The 3,257-nt window shown below is 30.2% G+C and overlaps 1 protein-coding gene across 1 annotated transcript in view; it reads left to right on the plus strand.

Annotated features, from left to right (window-relative positions):
* The first annotated feature begins 284 nt into the window (after positions 1–284).
* Positions 285–3,257, plus strand: part of LOC137617590 (uncharacterized) — a 3,401-nt gene continuing 428 nt past the window's right edge. The window contains exons 1-2 of the mRNA XM_068347598.1: positions 285–386; positions 3,002–3,220. Of these exons, the coding sequence (XP_068203699.1) occupies positions 285–386; positions 3,002–3,220 (321 nt within the window). The remainder of the gene's footprint in view (positions 387–3,001; positions 3,221–3,257) is intronic.

Below are 3,257 nucleotides of genomic sequence, written 5' to 3' on the forward strand. Positions count from 1 at the left end.
ATAAAATTGCTTAAATGTATTTTATTTTTTCCCTAAGTCACTTATTTCGTTCAGAAATTTGAGTAAAACATCGTTTTAATACAAATTTAAATAAATCTAAAATCATGAAATCTCTTTGGTATAGTATTATGACTACAATCGCATAAGTACAATCATCCAGATATATTACTGCACATGCAAAGATAGCAATGAACGAAAGCTAGGTGGAAAGAGCAATTTCGTTCTTCTCAGTGCAATTCCTAAGTAAAATTATAATATGAGATACACTGCTATCTTTCTCGGAAATGAAGGCGGAGCATCTGTTATCTGAACATGACATAATACAAACGCAGATACAAACTTCTAATATATTCACTTGGTTCTACACAGGGAAACTGGTTATCCTAGTATGTCAGGGAACATTTCCACAGGCAAATTACATACCTCTGCAGATATAACTAGAGAAACTCAAACCAAAATCCCTATATATATATATATATATATATATATATATATATATATATATATATATATATATATATATATATATATATATATATATATATATATATATATATATATATATATATATATATTCTTATGAAGCTGGTATACAGTAGAGTAAATATTTTATTAATGTATTTCATTTTCGTATATGAGAAGTGAATAGCTAGCTCGTGAGTTCCTCTCTTGTAGTATTAAGTAATTGTATGTAAATTTCATAAGACTTTCGTCATTTATTTCATTGAGTTTTTCTTTCATGTCAGTGTATGTAAATTTACGTTATTTTTAAAAATTAGCTTTTGTTTCGCGTATTTTGTTACAAAGTCTGATGCAATTTCGATAGAGTGTGCTGTACGAACCAAAAGAGGTATGAACGAAGGCCTCTATAATTTTTTTCTAAGTTATATGAGGCATTGCGTCATGTTTGTGAGAGGTTACACGCAAATCTTATAATTCCTAGGTTTTTAGAATTTTCTTGATAAAACGCAGTGTTAGCTTTATCATTATATTATTGTTCGAATATGGAGGTGGGCTGAATTAGCTGAGAGAGAGCTCCTTCTCTTGTGTGTTGGTATTTGTCTGATACGTGATCGCTGATGACCTTATGACACTAGGCACTGCCCCCAAGATTTAAGTTCCCCGGATCTACTGTAAAAGGATGTAGAATAATTAATTCAATATATATACGCCGCAAGGAATGCATAGCAGCGGATGAGATCTAGCCTATCCCTTTGTAAGAGCCAATATCCTCTCTCTTTTAAGTGCCTCGAGTGTGTGACCTCTCAAAAGTGAATAAGTTTTTTATCTAACACATATCATATGTAGTGTGTTCAAACGTTAATGAAACTTTGAAGGTGATTTAAAATTTATTGTGTTATTGTAGGTGCTGTTATTATATATATATATATATATATATATATATATATATATATATATATATATATATATATATATATATATATATACATATATATATATCTATATATCTATATCTATATATATATATCTATATATATATATATATATATATATATATATATATATATATATATATATATATATATATATATATATATATATATATATATATATATATATATATATATATATATATATATATATATATATATATATATATATATATATATATATATATATATATATATATATATATATATATATATATATATATATATATATATATATATATATCTATATATATATATATATATATATATATATATATACATATATATATATATATATATATATATATATATATATATATATATATATATATATATATATATATATATATATATATATATATTTCCTCTTTTTTTTGACTGGTCCAGGTGAGATTTAGGTGAAGACAGTTAAGTATTAATTTCAGCTTAACTGTTCGATTACCTCGTGTGATCCAAAAATCGTAAGTTTATCAGCTGTTTTTATGTGAATTGCAATTAGAATTTAATCAGTAGAGTATTAAAGTGTTAAATATTTTCATTATTTGTCAAGATTAAATATTTGTGTAGAATATAATTTTCAATGAAACAAGTGATTATATTATTTTTAAGATTATAATATTTTCTTTTCTTAGTCTAAGATTTTGTTCAGATTTAATATGTCAAGTGATTCATTTTGGTAATAAATTTGGTACTAATGTTGTATTTTTTTTTTTATAAAATATGCTTAGTTTTGGAAAATTTGTATTATATCTATCACCAGTATTTCATATGGAGCTCTCTTGTATTCCTGTTCCTGAACCGAAGTAAAAGATTGTTTTGAATAGACCCTAGGAATTAATAACTCAGTTTATATTTGAGTGTATTCAAGAGACCTTAGGTTTTTTTTTTTTTTTTTTTTTTTTTTTGTATATTACCGTCTGGTAGTTGAATGACTTCTCAGAGCTCGGGTATCATTCAAGTGTAACATTGTTGTAAAACAAAGAGGTGAGTTTAGAACTCAGGAGGTTATGTGATTGGCCAGCCTTAATATATAATATATATGTTTGGTGCCCAGACCAGGGATCCCGCTGGTCTATTTTAAATATTGATGATAGGAAGGCCGTGTTTCCATTAATGGTTTGAACAGCATAGTGTTATTAGGATTCTGTATATTGCTAGGATATATTTTTTGGAGGTAAGCTCTTCGTCATTCTCACAGACCAAAGTCCTCTGGTGCCTTCACTCGACAATCTGATGCCTGGTCCCCCCGTCAACGGCGACATCTCTCCCCTGTGGCTGAATACAATTGCACACTTCAACACGTCCCTGGGAAAATGAATCCCGTTGCCGATGCCCTGTCAAGAAACAAATTGGCTGCCGTTCAAATGGGATTGGATTACAACGCCTTGGCTGAAGCCCAACGACAGGATCCAGAGTATCAAGCATGTAAGACATCCTGCACATCTCTCCTTTGGGAAGACATCCCCCTCAACGACTCCAACACCACCCTCCTCTGTGACGTCAGTACTGGTAGACCGCAACCTTGGATTCCTGCTCCCATGCGCCGACAGGTGTTTGATTTCATTCATGGCCTTTCACATCACTCGTGCCGATCTACTTCACAGCTCCTAAAGACGAAGTTCATTTGGCACGGCATTTCTAAGGATGCTATGGATTTGGTCCAAGCCTGTACTTCTTGCCAAACTTCCAAAGTACATCGACACACGGATTCAGGAATGGGCACCTTTCCTCAACCTCGGCGTCGTTTCACCCACATTCATGTGAACGTTGTAAGCCAACTACCCATATCGCAAGAACATTATTACC

This window comes from Palaemon carinicauda, chromosome 23, assembly GCF_036898095.1.
Source record: "Palaemon carinicauda isolate YSFRI2023 chromosome 23, ASM3689809v2, whole genome shotgun sequence".
Classification (NCBI taxonomy): Eukaryota; Metazoa; Arthropoda; class Malacostraca; order Decapoda; family Palaemonidae; genus Palaemon; species Palaemon carinicauda.